This window comes from Drosophila biarmipes, chromosome 3R (genome assembly GCF_025231255.1).
Source record: "Drosophila biarmipes strain raj3 chromosome 3R, RU_DBia_V1.1, whole genome shotgun sequence".
In the NCBI taxonomy this organism is placed as follows: Eukaryota; Metazoa; Arthropoda; class Insecta; order Diptera; family Drosophilidae; genus Drosophila; species Drosophila biarmipes.
In genome coordinates, this window is record NC_066616.1 from 13,583,591 (window position 1) to 13,598,756 (window position 15,166).

At 43.4% G+C, this 15,166-nt stretch overlaps 2 protein-coding genes across 6 annotated transcripts in view; both read right to left on the reverse strand.

Annotated features, from left to right (window-relative positions):
• Positions 1-3,303: 3,303 nt before the first annotated feature.
• Positions 3,304-10,051, reverse strand: LOC108031938 (carcinine transporter). Its single transcript, XM_017105719.3, has 11 exons — positions 9,958-10,051; positions 9,007-9,130; positions 7,390-7,907; positions 7,215-7,333; positions 6,540-6,702; positions 6,284-6,460; positions 6,066-6,215; positions 5,480-5,704; positions 4,927-5,054; positions 4,435-4,856; positions 3,304-3,822 (listed from the first exon to the last, which is right to left on the reverse strand). Exons 3-11 carry the CDS (start codon positions 7,695-7,697, stop codon positions 3,718-3,720), a joined length of 1,797 nt encoding a protein of 598 aa, XP_016961208.1. The 5' UTR covers positions 7,698-7,907; positions 9,007-9,130; positions 9,958-10,051; the 3' UTR covers positions 3,304-3,717.
• A 790-nt stretch (positions 10,052-10,841) lies between these two features.
• Positions 10,842-15,166, reverse strand: part of LOC108031378 (sterile alpha motif domain-containing protein 5) — a 158,367-nt gene continuing 154,042 nt past the window's right edge. For 3 of the 5 annotated variants that reach the window (XM_044091129.2, XM_044091128.2, XM_044091126.2), the window contains 3 exons: positions 14,170-14,435; positions 13,974-14,095; positions 10,842-13,511 (listed from right to left, as the gene is read on the reverse strand). In XM_044091129.2, coding sequence (XP_043947064.1) covers positions 13,069-13,511; positions 13,974-14,095; positions 14,170-14,435 — 831 coding nt within the window. In that variant the 3' untranslated portion in view covers positions 10,842-13,068. Of the gene's footprint in view, positions 13,533-13,973; positions 14,096-14,169; positions 14,436-15,166 lie in introns of all 5 variants that reach the window. The other 2 variants (XM_044091127.2, XM_044091125.2) reach the window with 1 other exon arrangement.

A 15,166-nucleotide genomic window follows, 5' to 3' on the forward strand; every position in this document is an offset into this window, starting at 1 on the left:
TCCGTTTGCATTTTGCACGTTTTTCATAATTCATGCTCTCGAAGTAACTAGATTGATGAGAACCGTTTCCAGGCGGGCATTTGCGGGCTGTCCACTGGGCTTATCCCCACCCAGCCACCCTGCCATCCGACCAAAACCGGCTTTCCAGCGGGCACCACACCGCCACTCACATGCATAATCGTGCGGAAATGCCAGACACACTAAGCTGACCCAGGCCAGAGTCTTACTTATATATGGAGTGCGCTCCACGTACATAAAGATATATCTGCAGATACACACATTCGAGTGTGTGCCAGTAAATCGCTGTATCCGAGCCGAGGCATCACCAATCACCCTGCACCACCCACTCCGCGCCGCCCCACACCCACCGCCGCACCGCCCGGCCGGATCTCAACCCTTTCTCGAACAGCTGCCTTGCTGAAGGTCCTGCTTGATTCCGCCGAAGCTCCTGTTGGATGCACAGGGAACTATCCTCATAGGTTGCCAATACAAGTTGCAAAAATCATATCAAGTAGGGAGGTGGTTCTTACTAACATCGGGTTTAAAAAAAGGCATAGGAACTACTACATTTTATGAATAAATAATTTTAAAATCTTGTTTATGTTGTCACTACTATTTTAAGAACTTAGTATATTTATTTAGTATTTTAGTATTATGAATATTAATATAAAAATTATAAAAATTATTATTTCAGTGCTCGATTTAAATAAAATATTTTTTTTTATTTTATTTATGTGATATATATTTCACATATATATTTTATATTTTAAATATTTAAATGGATCCCCTATTATTTTAGATTTAAAATATTTTTTTATTATTTAATCAATAACAAACTACATTTTTTCCCCTGTGTAGTGCGGATGCTACTGCTGGTGGTTCTGCCGCTGGTGGTGGTGGTGCATCCCCACAGGGCCATTGACTAATAGGATTTGAAGAGCGTAAAATTGGTTCGTTGTGAACATGAAATATGCAGTAAATCCTTTTGCGCCCCGCTGCCGTCCGTGTTTTCCTTTAATATTTGCTGCAACGTTGTTGCAGCTTAAATATTCTTACCCCGACAGCAAGGTCCTGACTTCTGCTCTGTTCCCTGTGTCCTGACCCCTTTTCCTGGCACTTCTCCCCCTTCCGTGGGGGCCAATGCACGCGCAGTTTGTTGCAATTTCGCGGTTCGATTTTCCCCCAACTTGAGCCCCATCCCTGCCGCACATTTCCAACGTTGTCGTCGTCGTCTCGGCGCGATGGTGTGTTTTATTATCACAAATAAAGCGCAATCACTGTTGTGGCACCCGCTTCTTGCGCCCAATCCCACCCAATTTTCCGCATTTCCACCGCCTTTACACCGCCTTTCCACCGCTTTTCCGCCCACTGAAGGAAGCCCAAGCAAGCATTGCATTTTTCATGTCTGGATTTCGTTCGTGTGGCAGCCTGAAATATTGCAAATAGTTTGGCTCCTTCTCAATTGCGTGAAATATGAAAAAGCCCGGGAAAATGTGTAGTAAAAGCCTCGCCCCTGCAGCGGCAATGCACTCCAGATTTACTTTTCATTTTCGTTGCTCTGCCATTGCAGTCTCCTAATGTTTGCCTCTTTAATTGTCCCTGTTGCTGCAAATGGCCGGGCATTTGTTTTCATTACTGCCAGGACGAGGCGGCCCAGGAAGGCCAGGACGAACTGGACCAAGCCGGAGAAGGAGCAGTGCTCAAGACAAGCTGAAGCCGAAGCAGCGGGGGTAATTTGGGTACACTGGGGAGAAAGCTTGGGGGAAAGCTAGTTCCGGATTCTGAGTGGTTTTAAAGACTGATTTTTAAAATACTTTTACCCATTTCTTAAAAGCTTAAGCTTGAAGTTGGAAAAAGTTTTACTTAATGCCAATTTAAGCTGTTTGCCTACAATAACTTGAAAAGGACCTATAATTAACCAAAATACTACAATATGTTTACTGTGACATTTTTAAAACCTACTGTGGAAGTTTTCTCCAACACGTCCAGCAATGCTCTTTCTGAGAACCCTTTCTACTTTTTGATCATATTTAGGCAACAACAACAATTTAATAATTCTACAATGATTTTTCCCCAGTGCAGCAGCCCTTCCTGGCGACAGCGATAATTGTGAGCCGTATTTATGCAGTCCTTAGGAAGGCCGCTCCTCGATGCGAATGGCCGGGAATCCCTTCTAATGCCGCTCAGCCGGCTGCCAAGGACTTCTGCCGGCCGTCTTACGGCTAAGCCGCCTCAAGACCCGTACTCCGGCGCCTCCATCGTTCATTCAACTGCAGCTCGGCTGACTTCCGGCGTTGCCTTTTATGATAAATTGAAACAAATAGCCACCAACACCGGCGCACACCGAGGCACGGGACCGGGCTTATCAGAAAATTGCGCTCAGCTGTTTATGAAAGCATAACAATGTTAGCTGCCCCGGCCATTTGAGAGCTCCGCCAGCTCCGTTTCGAGGTCCAACCCAGGGCCAACATCAACATGATCATCAAACTGAATGGCTGTAGTCCTGCCCCCATCCTCATTTCGCTCCTTGGCCTGGCTTGCTGGCTGGTCGTCGCAGCACATAACTCACAAGTAGGATAAACAATTTACTTATCGCCACTGCAGCCACGCCAGCCGGAGTTGGAGTGGGAGTGGCTCCATACCCGGGCCAAGAACAAGAACAAGAACAAGGCCAGGACCAGGATTCAGTCTCCGCCCGAGACGTTGCCACATCAGCGCGCCACATTGGCAAATAAATCATAATAAATAACTTGAAAAACGAAACACCTTTGCGCACAAAAGTTGCACGTCCTGCTTCTGGCAAGCCGTACGGGTAAAAGTTTTTACCGGGCCAAGATGGTAAGTTCGGGCAGGATCATATCAGTCTGGTGGAGAAAGTTTAGCTCTCCAATGGCGGCGATAAGGTGTGAAGACATTAGGGGATTTAAATGGCAGTTCTACTGTATTAAAAAAGAGGGTTATATTTAATATACGTATTTAAGGATTTAGGTAAAGAAGTCTGGTTTCCAAGAAATTCTTCCAAAATAAAAGACTCTCAGGGCTCAATAAAATAGTATTCATTCTTTAATTTTTAGTTAACTGATTTTTTCCCTCCCAAGTTATTTGTTCTATCAGCCTTTTTCAAGTGCATCCCAACTTCGGCATAGTATTCTTCTTCAACATTGTATTTCTCGCTGCCGCAGACAGTTGGTTTGGTATTAGTGGCTGCTTACAGTTTAGCACTTGGCCAACTTCCAGGGCGAGAGCCAGGGACTGGGACGAGGGCTCAATTCCTGCAACTGGTGATAAAAATTGATACATAACTTGCATAAATCAGACGCCTGCCACGCATTACGCATACGCCATGTGTGCGGTCCTGGCGGGGCGTCATTTATTAAATTAGCCACAGCATTAGCCACCCCAGGTAATTTGTAAATTTCTGACAGATGCGCTGATAAACTCATTGCCGGGATTTCTTTGTGCGCCGCTGGTCGGGCGCTGGGTGATTTGTGATTTATGCGGGTCTTATTACGGCTGCCTACATAACAATACTTTATTCGCAATACTTGGGGCAAACTTAACGTAACATCACAAGGGTACGTGAGCGTTGAACGGGTAGGGATACGGCTGCGGTGCGGATACGGATGCGGATACGGGAATCGATTGCCAGCGAGCACTTCGACATCGAAGGAGTAGTCTCGAGGATTCTGGGATTCAGGTGTTCGGGTGTTCGGGAGTTCAGGGCGCCGTCTCCGAGCGCCTGAGCCTGGCCAACTCCGGATGGGATGACAGGCTGTCGTCGTTCTCCGCCGCCGGCGGCGGTTTCGGCAGACTGAAGAATTTCTGTAAATTAAATTTGTGAAAAATGAAATTAGGCTACGGCTGCTTTGCATAATTTAGATTATAAATTAGATGTGCCGGCACAACTCCAGCGTGGCTCATTGCTCATGGAGCGGAAGCAGGTTGAAGAACTCTTGCCACTTTGGAGAAAGTAATTACAGTGAAATTGCCCTGGCTGCTTTCATACTTAGTTGCCTTCTTGTAAGATTCTTGCTGATTTTTATCCTTGATTTTCCAGATTGGGTAAATATTAAACTGATCAATGATATTATGGTTACCTTTGATAGTTTAGAGTGTGTGAATATAATAAATACTGTGAATAATATTAGCTCAGAAATGTTTTACATATAAAGGTATATAATAGTTATCTTAAATGTAAGACTATTATTAGTCTCAATATTAAAAGGTCTTTAGTATATAGTGAATAAATTTCTTACTTATTTTGAGATTCTGTTTACAATTTAATAGTCAAAAAACGTAATCACAAATTTGAAACTAGATGAATTTACCTCATGATTGATTATTAGCCAACTATAAACAAAACTGTCATCCCTTCTTTTATCAAATGAGACACCTTGAGAATCTGAGTAAGAGCTTAGGCCTGATTGCACTCACATCGTGTTGTCCGAAGTGACTGGCCTCCTCCATGGTGTCCGGCAGCTTCTTGTGCAGGGTCTCCGGCAGGAAGAGGGCTCCGATGCCACCCGTCAGGAAGAGCACGCCCAGAATGTAGTACGGCGCCCGGATGTCCACGGTGGTGCCCAGGTAGACCAGGTACGGGGCCAGCACTCCGATGGCGTTGGCCAGGATGGTGCCCAGGGCGACGCCCGTCTGCCGCATGCACGTGGGGTAGATCTCCAGGCACTGCAGGTTCGCCGTGAAGAAGGTGAGGGCGTTAAGGAACTTGATGAACGTGGCCAGGTAGATCATCAGGCTCTCGTAGCGCTCGTCCGTCGCGTACACAATGATGGGCAGGCAGGTGACGAACGCGACGAGGAAGGACACGGAGTTGGTGAAGCGCCGCCCATACGTATCGCCTGGAAAAAGCAGAGATGGCCGGTGATGGACTGCTCCAATCAGCGTGGCGTCACGCCCCGCAGCACTCACCCAGATAGCGGCCCACCACGTAGGCGGGGATCTCCACAACGCTCTGGTACAAAAAGTTCAGGAAGGGATTGCCCGCCATGCGGGAGCTGAAGAGCACCAGCGTGAAATAGGAGACGGCCACCACGCACCTGCAAGCGGAGTGAATCGGCAGTTAGACATGCAAATTGCTTTCGGTGTGAAATCCGCAATGCAGTCGGAAAAATTCTAGTCAATTCTAGTATCTTGAAACAGTTTCTAACGTTGGACGGAGGAATAATAATCACAGGATTTTTTACGAATACATTTTCTAGAACATACTTTTAGAAGTAATATTTTGGGATTTTCTCTTATAATTTTATAATACCCTAATAACGAATTCTGCTCTAATCGAAATTGGACGCTGTTTCATCAAAAGATGATTCTCGAAATTCGATTCCAAGTAATTATTTTAATGGCCTTTAAGGAAATAGATTGTTTAACAAAACAATATGAATGCTTCAAGACCAACCTAGGACCTGAATTGTCCCTATATTAAAGTTGCACCGTTTTCCCCCAGTTCATCCCCATTTCTCACCAACTGAAGCCCATGATGATTGTGTTGCGGGCCAACCGCCAGCTAGCAAAGAGCGATGCCATGCCGTAGGTGACTTCCTGCTTGTCCCGACTATAGATCTCGGTCAGTTCCTTCTCGGTCATGTCGAAGCGATGGCCGTTAATTTTGGCTATCTTCTGCAGCTGGACAATGGCCTCGCGGAAACGCCGTTTGCTAATCAACCATCGAGGCGATTCGATTACGTATCTGTAGGAAATTCACGATTATTCACACGGAGACAGGATTTATTGGATGGGTATGGTATTGCGCTTTAAAGCAGTTATGGTTTCGTTTAAAAGTGGAAACAAAGTGAAGAATTGAGATGGTTCGATTTGAAATATCCGAGAAATCATTAAGAAAGTCACGGCTATTTACAGGAATTGTTATAAAAACCTTGGATTTGTCTTCAAAAAGGTTATGGTTAGTAAAGCCAGAAATGGCTCTATATTGCCTGACAAACTTTGTGATTACTTCTCATGAGAGAAGATGGAGAAACTTAAGAAATAATTACTGTCACAACAGAAGGGAGGTGATTAGGTGTGGAATGGGCCATGGCTGCGTGACTTACTTGGAAAAAAGCAGGGACGTCGCCGTGGGTATCGAGGTGAGCCACATGAAGGAGTCCCAGTGGCGCAGCCACCAGTAGAGCAGGGGCATCAGGGTGGTGCCCACGGACCAGCCGCAGCTCTGGAAGAAGGCAATCCGACTGCGGTCCTCCCTGGACACAAACGGATTGGAGTGTGGGTCAGCAATAAAAGTTGGAGGGAAACTTTTCGAGAAACTTACTCCCGGGAGATCTCCATGCCGATAATTTGGGGCGATTGGAAGAGGCTGTTGACGGTGAGGCCCACGATGCCGGTCATGATGAGGAACCACGTGTACGAGCTGGTGCACATGATGGAACCAAAGCGGCCCAGCGAGCAGAAGACCACACTGATGTAGTACACGAAGCGGCGACCACAGCTGGCAGGGGAGGAGCAAGTGGACAAATTCAATTACCGGCGCTGCCATAACTTAGTTAGGTGGAAGTCGCGCTACTTACGAGTCGCCCATTTGTCCCAATATAAATGAACCGGCCACCTCCGTCACACGACCCACCACGAACACATTTGTCACGAACAAATCCTTGGCGCACACCCAGTTGTGGTCCGTGGGGATGGTGCTCTCGTACCAGGTCTTGTCGTAGCTCCAGCCGTTCTGGCAGGCTGGAAGGACGAGTGGGAGTTCGGGATTGGTGGGGGCGCTCGTAAAATGCATTCGAGTGCAAAGTTGCAAATATTTATAAGAAAACAGAGCAGGAGAGCCAAGTAATTTCGCCACTAATCCGGCAACGTATGTATTTACTTTATCTTTGTTTGATGGAAAACGGGGAGCTCGATAAATATTTGGCAATAAGCCCGGCACTTGATGTGGTTTATCAGAAAGTTAACAGAAATAAACACATTTCATACTTTGTTCAAGATTCTGTTTGGAGTGGTCTGTAGCTTTGGTTTTTTTCCTGCCACTGGGTTTTAACTTGGAAATGAATAACAAATTAAAAACCTTGCTCGTTTTATGTTTTCTAAACTAAAGCAATCTTTAAAGCGTTTTTTATAGTTAAAAATGAATACTTTTGTAACAGAATTTTTAAACTGATTCTATATATTGAAATTGCAAGTTATCAATATATAGCCATGTCTATTATCCTTAACTTACAAACAATGTTTTCAGTTCTCACCCTCAGTAGTTTTTGTCCGCTGGCTGGTGTTCCAGGCGGACCAGTCCGTGATCTCTGAAAAGTTGGTCTGGAACATCAGGCAGTTGCTGAAGGTCTCTCTGCCCCGATTGTCGGCCTGTCTGTTCAGAAAGTAGAATCAGTTTATTGCATTTGGATGAATGCACACTCTACTTACTTGGGCAGGGTGATATCGCGCCACTCCTCCAGCGTAAAGTTGGTGTTTTCCCTGCCCGGCACGGTGCACCAGTGATCGGGTATGTTGAGGGCCAGGATTATATTCATGTAGATCATGGCGCCGCTGCAGGCCAAACCCCCGACGAACATGAAATTGTACAGCGTTTGGTAGCGACCGTGGTTGCCGGCCTTCTCCATCAGGGTCTGGAAGGGATCGTTGAACTCCGAGTCGTCAACGTCCATCTGGGAGAAGTGTCCCGAGGCCTGGGAGGCCTTCCGGCTGTTCGCCTGTTCCTTCTTGTCTCTCATTTTGCACTACCAGTTCTCCAGGTGGCGGTGCCTCAGTACTTAGTCAGTCGTAGGGTCTGATAAGCATGTAATCTTTATGGCATCTGGGGCGCAGAGCGAAGATCGGATGAGGAGATTGCTCGGCAATTAGCTCCGGAAGATTGTCGTAGCTTCTAGCCAAACACCTCTGGCCACGCCAGACACTTCTTGGCGCCAGTCACTTGGTAATATCTTTAAATTATGAACATAAAAACTCATTAAGTCATATATGATTGGAGCCAATAAACCATTCATAATAATAAGCAGCTTTGAAGCCATACGTTTCTAATTGACAAATGTTTGCTAGCTGGAGGAATGTATGGGATATCATAGCACTTTGGAACTGGATTATTCTCTTATTTTATTGTCCAAAGGGATAATGGGATGTTATCTTTATACCATATGTATTTTAGAGTAAACATTTGCAAGGCTTTAACAATATAAATTACGTCTTGTTATTGTTATTACTAAGAGGTAATAAATGGCTAGGTTTCATGAAAAAGATTTAAGATTAGTCAAATGTTTATTCCCCAAAAGTCCATTTTACAAATAAATATAAATTATAGCACAAAGAACAATATATCATAGGTTTTATTATTTTTTTAACAATAAATGTTTGTGTGGTTTGCACTCAAGGAAAAAAATCTTAAAAAACATATTTCACTTGGCACTAATTTTAATTGTGCGGACAAAAAATAAACCATTTTGCTTATATGTTGTAAAAAACTTGGTATCCTCACACTTTTAAAATGTCGCTTTGTTATAAAGTATAATGAATACCTTCCTTCTATGAACAAGCGTTTAGATTTCTCAATTTCCTATGTTTTTATTATTCTCAAAAATATATTTTACAAATAATTTAAACTTTTAGCACAAATAACCATATAACTTACGTTTTGTTATGAAATTTCTGCTTTAATAAAATTTGTTTGTGTGGGAACCACTCCAAAAAATTATTTTACAACAAATTAGCTCAAGTTCTTGATTTCACTTATCACAACTTTAATTTGTGTGGGGCAAAACCACTTTACACTATTTTTGATACATTTTCTGACGCCTTGTGTTCTTTTCACTTTTGATTTGGTAATATAAAGTAATGAAAAACTATCCGTTTAAGCTTTATAATAATAACAAGTGCCTGTCTTTAAAAAAAGGATTTAGATTTGTCAAATATTTTTGTCATATTTTAGAAAAAAACATTTAACAAATAATTGAAACTATTGTTACCCTGCTTTATAAATATATTTTTGTAGTTTTCGCTCAAAAATATAACTTTCTATATTTCACTTACCACTAGTTTTAAGTGTGCGCACAACAACTTGACTATTTTGGATTTGTTTTCTGAAAACCTGGTTTCTTCACACTTTTGATTTTGCTTTTTGGATTTATGAATTCTGTTCGAGCTTCATCCCAATCTAAGGGAAATTTGGAAATATAAACGGGTTCTGCCAGCTTCACAGCACTTTTCACATCCCGTCGCGAAACGGCGAAACTTTTGACTCAGAGGCCTGCGAGAGCTCATCAACTGTGGCCAACACACGGCGGTGCTGTTCTGAGTGCCCCAAGGGCCGTGGGGCGACTTATCAGGCCAAGACGGGTATTATAAAACGAATTACTGATAACAGAACGTCTATCTGATTTACACAAATGTGTATAACCATTGCGAGAACCGGGCACTCTGAACCTGCCCGAATTGTTTCTGAATGTGATGGCTGCCCCGTTGGGCAGGTTATGTTTTCCACTGAGCCCTCGAATCTAATCACCTTTCTCCACTATCACTGATAAGGGCCGGGTGGGTCATCATGCTAATCGGTGGTACAGCAAAACAAATGGTTAATTAGTTCTTAATGAAGTCGGGAGTCTCACATTATTATAACATATAGGTGGTCGTAAAAGTGTTTACATTTCGATTGCTGTCACTTATATAAAATGAACTATTTTGATTGATATGGGGCCTCCCGGCGATTGCAGATGCAATTTCATCTTTATGGAGGCCATAAGCCAGTAGCCCACCGAGTTCGAAAGCCCCTCGGCAGATAAGGCAGACAAAACACGAGACGATGGCTTTCGGGATTCAGAAATATTATTTCGGGGACTAGACAAAGCAAAGTCGGGCGGCTAAGCGCTATAACTCCAAACTAAGCCCGATTAGGATCCGGAGAAATATAGCTATTTTGACAACAGCCATTGCACTTGCACTTTAACGTTAGGAGTTTATCTGGATTTCTTTCGAATTTCATACTTTTCTCCGTTGTTTCTATTTGCTTATTAGATTAAACAAGCGTTTATCTTGCTGCTCTGTTTGAGCTGCTGCCGCTTTTGACTGTCGACTGTGACTGGGACTGCGGCTGGGACGGCGAATGGGACTGGAACTGGGACTGAAACCAAGCCGAGAACACGTAGCTGGCAATGAGATGGTGTCCACTTGGCTCGGCTTGTGCAAATGCAATAATATCAATTTTCATATTTTCATATACTGGCCGAGCGAAAGACAAAAGCAATTTAACAATTTACTAAAGCACTTAAGCGCAAATTCAGTTCCCGGCCGCCCGACTAGACGCTGTAAAAAACTAAGCCAGCGCCGACTGTCACTCTATGAATAAACATCATCATCAGCATCACTGTCATTATCAGCACCGGCACAGCAGATAGTATAGATCTGGGATAAGGAGTGGATCTGTAAATTTAATCAGAGCAGTTTACGTCGGCGCTGGGCTAATCTATTGACTGACACCGACACCAAGTCGGTGGGGCCATCAGAGCGCGTCGGAGATTCAAGGGTTCCTGGTTCGGAGATCGCTTACATTTCACGAATCTTTCGTTGGGCTTTGGTGAATCACTTGAGCTGCCGAGGTCATCCGCTAAATTCCAATTGCCTGGAAGACAGAGTGTAGTCCCAATTGCTTCTTGGAACCACTATGGCGGTCTCCTTTGCCCGATCAAAGGCTGGATGGCACTTAAGTAGCGCTCTACCCATCGAAAATTATATAGGTTCAGAGCCAAGGGTATGGGAAAGTCAATGCCAATAAGAGTCAATGAAAGGTAATGACCAGGCAGCTACTTAAAAATAGTTGCCTATAAATGGCGTAAAGAAACCAACCGCATCCCAATAATAACACCTTCCACTATGCTTTACTTTTTAGATATGTTCACTTTTATTTAAAGAATTTTACTTTGATTTATGCTTAAACATGAATCATCGCTCCTTCGCAATCTCGCTTTTGGTTTTCTTGAAAATTTCTTCTAAAATTTACTGAACTCTGATTACTTTACTTTGCGCTCTCGTTTTACTTTGTGTATTGGAATTTTACTGTTTTTGTTTTGCAATTGTAATGTGTTGACTTAATGATCAATTTTGTGGCTCCTTGTTAGGTTAAACTTTAATATTGCTTATATATTCTGTCTTTAAATTACATCATTTTACAGTGATAATTAGAAAATGCTAGCAGCACATGCTGTGTGGATGTGTTCGTTTTGTGTTTGCTTCTCACTTCGACTTTTTAAATATATAAATATTCCTTTGTTGACTTTGATACAATTTACAGTTGAAACACTTAAACGTAATTTGGGATAGTTAATTTAAAAAATGCCTATAATTCAGTATTTCACATACTCTTGTTATATATCTGGCTTTAACCTTCTCTTCGTCTGGCTGTAACACGTGCGATTTGTTTGTTGTTTAAATTTGATTTAATTTACTTGCGATTAAAGTTAATTGAGTTACAATACGAATATCGATATATCTTATGTTCACAAAATATGTTCAGGTTTAATTACGTTCTGAGTAGAAGTCAAAGCGTTCTCCAAATAAACTCATTTACATTTAGTCAATTGCTAAATTAGAATCGTATGCTCTACGCTAGGTTATGCTATTCTTTAATGTGTATTTTATCAGTTTAAACTTTAATATGTTATTCGTAGTTGTTGTGCCGTGATAAATACTCGTTCATTTATTTAACTAATTGCTGGAAACTGATTAAAAACATTTGCGCTGCCTGACTAATTTCATTGTCTGCTTTTGATTATCGCTAAATCGCTCATAGTGGATACGTTTTGATATCTTCTATAAGTGGCATAATAAATCCTAACTGGATCGCAATCCTATATATGTACAAGTGATCCGGACCCGACTCGCTACGATTTGAAAATATTGCTTAGCGTACATTACTTTTTTGCGCGATTTGGCAATTTTCGGCATTAATTTTTACAAGTTTCTGACGGATTTGCACGATGCATTCGTTCCCTTTACATTGTCCTTATATGTACGAGTTTAACAAATTAAAATTAGTTTCGAATGGCAGTTGGTGTTCTGTTCTTCCTACGTTTGTATTTTCTCGTGTATAAATATTTTGTTTTTCTCGCTTGTTAAAATTGAATTGGTCTATTGCTTGCACTCAGACTTGTGCCTTAAAATAGGAATCAACTTCTATGTGTGTGTGTTATTAAAACGTTGGAAAGAATCTATGTAAAATGCAATTCAAGTTGGACGTTTCACAATATCACGTTGAGAAATATGCTTACACAAAGCAATTAAACAGTAAACAAATGGCAAATCATACAAGTCTCATTCAATACACAGCTTGAGGCTAACTAAAAATAGTCAAAACATTTCAAACGCTTCTGTTACGTCTAAGTATATAAAATTTCTCATTTTCTGCAGATGTGTATGTATATATAAGTCTGTAAAGTCTGTATTTATATGTGTATACATAGGTGTTAAATATTTGTGTAAATGCCAACATTATCGGAGGAAGGATTGACTGACTCTGACTACCTCTGCCTACTGCCTCTCCCCATCTCTCTCTCTGTCTCTTTCCCTAACTGTCTGTCTATCTCTCTCTATACATACTATACATTTGAACTGAAAGACGCGTGTTGGCCTTTTGTTTTCACTATCGAATCACAGCAATTGAAATACACCTAACTCAACGGGAGACTAAACTAAGAACTTGATGTAGTAAATGGGTTATTGATCCTCCAGTCGGTCGTCCTGATCCTGCAGCAGCTGCACTCCCACACCGGACGAGCATCCTGCGCCGCCGTTTCCGGCGATGCTGCTGCCGCCCGTATTCTTTCGCAGGTGATTGCGCAGCATCACCAGATTCCGGTTCAGTGGCAGATTGCTGGCCATGGAGGATGACACCCCGCCACTGGAGGAGCTCGGCGCATGCGGCAGCGTGTTGCAGATGTTTCCCAGCGGCGCCGAGTGGGCTGTGGGCGAGGTGGCGGTGGCCACTCCATGGGGCGTCAGGGTTCCTGTAGTGCCGTGGCCCATTTGGCCAAGGCCCATGCCCAAACCCATGCCCGAGCCCACGCCCAGCAGCAACTCGTGGGCCAGTATGGTGGGCAAATGTTAAGTGCTGCTCTTCAGCGGACCCGACGATAGCGAACTGCTGCTGACCCCCGAATCGCTCGACTTCTCGCTAAGCCCTCCACGCGTGAGCGTATCGTCCGCCATAAGGCCGTTGCCGCCGAGAAAGGACTTCTTGCCCAGGCGTCCTCCGCCCGGCAGCGTGGCCTTGAACGGATTGTCCTTGCAGCGGCGGGCGCTCTCCACACGCTTCATGATCTCGCTGGAGCACTTGGTCACCACGTCATCCAGGCTGTTCGACTCGTCCGTCGAGTTCACCGCCTGCGTGGGTGTCTGCGAGCTGGGCAGCGGCGATCCCTCGTAGCACCCGGAGTCGCGGGGAAAGTGCCGCCGTCCAAAGGGCGAAGCTCCGTGCTTGATGTTGATGTTGTTCAGGCGGGCCTCGTCGTTTTCCGAGCTGGAACCGGCTATATCCACGTCGGAGCCTGTGCGGGCGAAATTTGTAGCTGTGAGTATAAGTGATGTGTGGTCGGTGATGATAGTGGGTGTGGGTTTGGTGTTTAGTAAATGGTGACAGTGGTTTAGGTTAGGTTTTATCAATATTTAATCTATTTGAGCACTGACTCACGGCAAAGGGCGAACGCAAAACAAGGCTTTCAAAACTAATTTACAAAATCGCGTTTATGGCTGCATAAAACTTATCAGAAAACGTATTGCTTTGGAAGCCGATAAAGACCACATTGTAGTACTTCAACGCCAAATAAATTTTAGATTTAAATTGATCGATTTCACAATTCCTTAACAAATTACAAAAACATGAACTTTGTTTAAGAGCAGTTAATTTTATGTCCAAGTTTCTAACGTTAGCCTTTATTACCGTGATAACAAATGCATAGAATATCTAGAATTCAGGGGTTTCAAAGGGAGTTTCCGGTGGCTGGACTTACATTCAATGTCATGCAGCAGCTGCACAGCCGTCAGCAGCTTGGCACGATGCTCCTGGTTGAGGATGCCCAGGTAGTCCAGGTCGGCGGGTTCCAGTTCCTTGAAGAGCTCCAGGTCCTCGTAGCTGCAAATGGAACGATAGGTGAAACAATCCAACAAAAATATTGTTGGTAAATTTGTTTCATCTACACCACTTACCCGTTGAGCACGAACACGGAGGTGTACTCCTTGAGTCCGATGCGAATGAGCAGGTCCTCCACGGAGCAGGGTCCGCCGTTGTGGCTGCCGTTGCCGGGATTGGCCAGGCGGGAGCCGGGTGCGAGGGTCTTGCTGCTGGAGTTCTTCATCCGCTGCTCCGGCAGCACCTCCACGTTGATGAACTTGAAGTGGCCCACGCGGCCGTGGCATCGTCCTTTCCAGATGCCCGAGGCGTTCATCGACAGCACATCAATAAGCTCGCCCTTCTGCAGATGGGGTAATAATGTTATTAGATAAAGCATGCTTGGGAAAATCCTTTGGAGTAGTAATGAGAGTTTCTTGCAGGGGAAAACTGATTTTGGACAGGGAAACTAGTTCTTATAAGCATCACAACAGTCTTGAAATCGCTTTTAGATGTCATTTTGGGTGTCTAAAAGTATGCAACACTATTTTATTAAATTCAAAACTACCATTCATTCAGAAAGACGAATAATCATTATTCGCTGCCTACTTTTAGACACTCCAAAATAATACTTAAACTACTTTTTTCTAGTTTTAAACATATTAAACGGCTGCGTCCCACCGAAAACGTTTCCAAACCGTCCAGAACAAAACATTAAGACAAATCACTGGCTGTGAGTGGTTCGTTAGCGGCCAAACGCTTCACAATGACCTAAACCTGAGTCTTGTTGAAGACCAAATATCGTTCTTCTCAAGCAGGTACAACGACCGTCTAACTGCCCACCGTAATCGTCTAGCCCGGAGATTACAGGGGGCTATCCCAATTCGCAGGCTCAAAAGAAGACATTTTGGGCTGCTCCTAAGAGACTAATATGAATATATTATTTACTTGAAACTAGTCGTAATTTGATCTACTCCTATATACCAAGTTGAAAACTAATTATAATTTATAATTAAGAGATTATTTACTTAAGAAAACATTTAGGTTAAATGCTTTAATTAGATCTGTTCCTGGATTATATTAAATAAAGATGTT